The sequence below is a fragment of the Garra rufa genome, chromosome 14 (assembly GCF_049309525.1).
Source record: "Garra rufa chromosome 14, GarRuf1.0, whole genome shotgun sequence".
Taxonomy (NCBI): domain Eukaryota; kingdom Metazoa; phylum Chordata; class Actinopteri; order Cypriniformes; family Cyprinidae; genus Garra; species Garra rufa.
The window spans coordinates 36,044,537-36,048,214 of record NC_133374.1 but is presented as its reverse complement, the minus strand read 5'-3'; the positions used below and the strand labels follow the sequence as shown (position 1 = coordinate 36,048,214).

The window sequence follows — 3,678 nt, the reverse complement described above, 5'->3', positions numbered from 1 at the left end:
CTCGACATTGTTTCCAAATGGTTAAATGTGAGATTCTGGAAATGAGAATTAAATTTAGCGTGTCGGGTCGGGAAGAAAATTATTCTAAGTGGGTATATATAGGCTATATATTCTAAGGGTGTATATATATAGTTAGTATCATAGGCGGAGCGTGTGTAAGGCTGGGGAAGGCTTAGCCTTCCCCTGGCCAAGGGGACCTGGGGCCAAAAAATGCCACTAAATTGGACATATTCCCCTGCACAAACAAAATCAATATATTACGTCTGTTGATAATAAAATGAAAATGAATAGAAAATGTAAATTGCGGCATTACATTAAGATCAGATAATCTGCACCGTAATTCTTTTTAGGCGTTTTTACAGTGTTATAACGAACCACACACGATTCTGTTGGGTTAGGAATGCAATGTCTATCAGAAGCGTTCAAATGAGTCTTGTCAGTTTTGTTGAGTGCGCGCAACTCTTGATTTTTAAAAAAATCATAAACAACAAAGCTCAGACGCACCTAAAATGTAGCTAAGTAAGAGATTCATTACACAGGGAATACAACGAAATCATGGTTTACATTTAAGATACAAGTTAATTTAAGATATAAGATAACATGTATATTGAAAAGTTCTTTAAAAGCATCTGGATGCAAAAATAGTATTTTTTAAAGGTGTTTTTAAAGCATTTGCTTTATGGATTAAAATACTAATAGGCTAATAAATAATTTGCATATCGGACAAAATTGCGTTGCAGCAAATCCTCTAAATTTTAAGATATATATAGAACAGAGAAACATAAAATCTGAAAATATAAGCAGCTACAATTATTAAAGTTTTACATATACTCTATGCCAGTATAATTTGTAATTATAATTATATTTTTATAGTATATTCTATAACAGGGGTCTTCAACGTTTTTCCAGTCAAGGACCCCTTTGGTGATAGAGACATGGGGTAGGGACCCCCTGATATAAAATGTGTGAAACATAGCCTCCGATAATTATAGAAACCAATCATATTACGCTAGTTATATTATTTTAAGACAGTTAGAACTATGTTGTTGTTGTACAAGCCTCATTGTCTGTATATTTTCATATATTTTCAAATCTTTCAAAAAGATTTATGCTTTATAACAAAAATATTGTGCAATTAAAATTACAATTTATTAAGTTGTTCACAGTTGTCTTAATTATTTACAGTTTCATGCATTTTCCTTGCACAGTTAATTAATAGAACTTTACATTTAATTTTACAGTCAGGTGGACAATTATACATTTACATGAACTTCATAGAATTTTAATAGAACTTTACATTTAATATTACTATCAGGATAATTATACATTTACATAACTTTACATGTTAATATTACCGTCTAGTGTCTGTCCAATTATATTTACAGTACCTGACCTTCAGTTTTAACTTTAAGACATCTTTAATGAGATGACTGACCCTGGTGAATCACACAAAGGCTGTCTATTCTGGGGGATATCGATGTTGCAAGGCAGAGTATCATGTCAGACTCAGGCTGCAGTTTAGCACGATATTTGCTTTTCAGGTAGGAGAGGGAGGAGAACGCACTTTCACAAAGATAGGTTGTGGCAAAAGGCAAAATGCTCATCATTGCCTTTGTAGCAAGTTGAGGAAAGTCTTTCTGGCAGGAGATCCAGAACTGGGCGAGAGGGCATGTCTCGTATATGTTTCTGTATGTACTGTCAGTGCTTAAATCAATCAGTTGATCCTGCTCGTTCACTGTCAAATTTGTTCCATCAGATGCATTGTTTTTAAATGGAAACTGTATCCACGTCTTGTCCTTTCGCCAGGACTCAGCTTCAGAAAAGTACTTTCCAAACTGCCCCTCGAGTGCCTCTAAGTGCGCAACAATTAAATTTGTCACTTGCGGAGAAAGCACAGCAGAATCACCCAGGTCATCCACAGATGGAAACATGGAAAAAATTCCCTGCTTGACACGCTCTCTCCATCTTTTCATTTTCTTCAGTAAAGCATCTATCTTGTCATAAAGCTGAATGGCATGTGCATTGCGGCCCTGCATAGAAGAGTTAAGTCTGTTCAGCTCCGAGAAAACATCTGCCAGATAAGCCAATTTAGTAAGCCATGTATTGTCACTGAACTTTGCAGCCAGCTCTGCGCAATGTTTAAGTAAAAACTCGTGAATGGATGCGCGTAACTCAAACACACGCGACAGTACTGATCCACGAGAAAGCCAACGCACCTCAGAATGATAAAGCAGCGTAGTGTGTTCTTCTCCCGCTGCAGCACACAGAGAAGCAAACAGGCGCGTTTGCAAAGCACTCCTCTTGATAAAATTAGCAGCCTTTACGACAGAATCCATAACGTCGGAAAATTCTCCACTCATTTGTTTCGCAGCCAGAGACTCTCTATGCAACATGCAATGAGTCCAAAGCACATTTGGAGCTACTTGTTTGACGAGCGCTATTAGTCCACTTTTTAATCCGGCCATGGATCTCGCGCCATCAGTACACAGCGCGATACATTTTGCCCAGGGTATGTCATGTTCTTGGAAAAACTCATCAATTGCTTTGAAAATTTCAGAGCTTGTTGTGAATTCAGGTAGCTGTTTACAAAACAAAAATTCTTCCTTCATTTCATTTCCATCTGCAAAGCGTACAAATGCCAAAAGCTGCGCATCCTTTGAGACATCTGTAGCCTCATCCAGCTGTAATGCAAAGGCCTCTGCCTGCTTCAGTTTCTCTACCAGTTGCGCTCTCACATCAGATGCCATTTCATCAATCCGCCGAGCAATGGTTGTATCTGACAACGGAATGGTTTTCAGTTTATTCACACAGTCATCATTCCCAAACATTGTTTTGCACATATCAGTGGCTGCAGGCAATATCAGATCTTCTGCGATTTTATATGGTTTTTTGCACTGAGCAATCCTAAGAGCCACCTGATAAGACGCTTTCAAAGCAAGCTCACCAACTTTAGCTGATTTTCTCATTATTGTCTGTTGCCCTTTGAAAGTTCTGAGGTTAGCCTGAAAGTATTCCAGTGGTTTGTCACGCAGATGACCATGGTTTGTCTCCAAATGACGCTGCAGCTTTGATGGTTTCATGCTTTCGTTTGACAGTACGGCTGAACAAATAACACACACCGGCAATTCAATGCCGCCCGTGTCCTTGTACGTAAATCCAAGCTTTAGATATGTCTCCGAGTACTTTCTGGACTTATCTCGTTTGCGTTTGGCCGGGGCTTCTGCAGCGGGTTTATTATCATCCACATCTGGACTTGCACCAGCTGTCTCTGAAGAGGCGGATGAATGACTTATCGTTATTCGTGGTGTAGATATTACAAAGCGATCCATTCTGCCGAGTTAAATTTTATATTAGCATAGCGTTTTCAAATTAGCGCGCTCCTTTTTTTTTTTTTTTTTAAGAGCGCTCAGTCTACGTTGACGTATTTTACATCCACGTGACTGCACATGGATGCAATGGTTTTAATGAAGCTGTTAATGTAATTATATTATTTTTACATTTTAAGATTTTATCTTTGATGTTTTGACCCATGTTTATCTTTTTAACAATTTTTTTTAATTAAAAATTATTCATTATCTAACATTAATTAGCGGACCCCCTGCAGTACCGCCGCGGACCCCCTTGGGGTCGCGGACCCCCGGTTGAAGACCCATGTTCTATAACATTATAATTTTAATA

General features: G+C 38.1%; 1 protein-coding gene across 1 annotated transcript; it reads right to left on the bottom strand.

The window, feature by feature from the left end:
- Nucleotides 1–1,418: 1,418 nt before the first annotated feature.
- On the bottom strand, nucleotides 1,419–3,329 carry LOC141284406 (SCAN domain-containing protein 3-like). The gene has a single exon (XM_073817391.1). The coding sequence runs from the start codon at nucleotides 3,327–3,329 to the stop codon at nucleotides 1,419–1,421; it is 1,911 nt and encodes a 636-aa protein (XP_073673492.1).
- Nucleotides 3,330–3,678: the final 349 nt, after the last annotated feature.

What these genes read in the sequence shown, in the direction of transcription:
- LOC141284406 (XM_073817391.1), bottom strand. Translation starts at nt 3,329, where the DNA reads ATGGATCGCTTTGTAATATCTACACCACGAATAACGATAAGTCATTCA.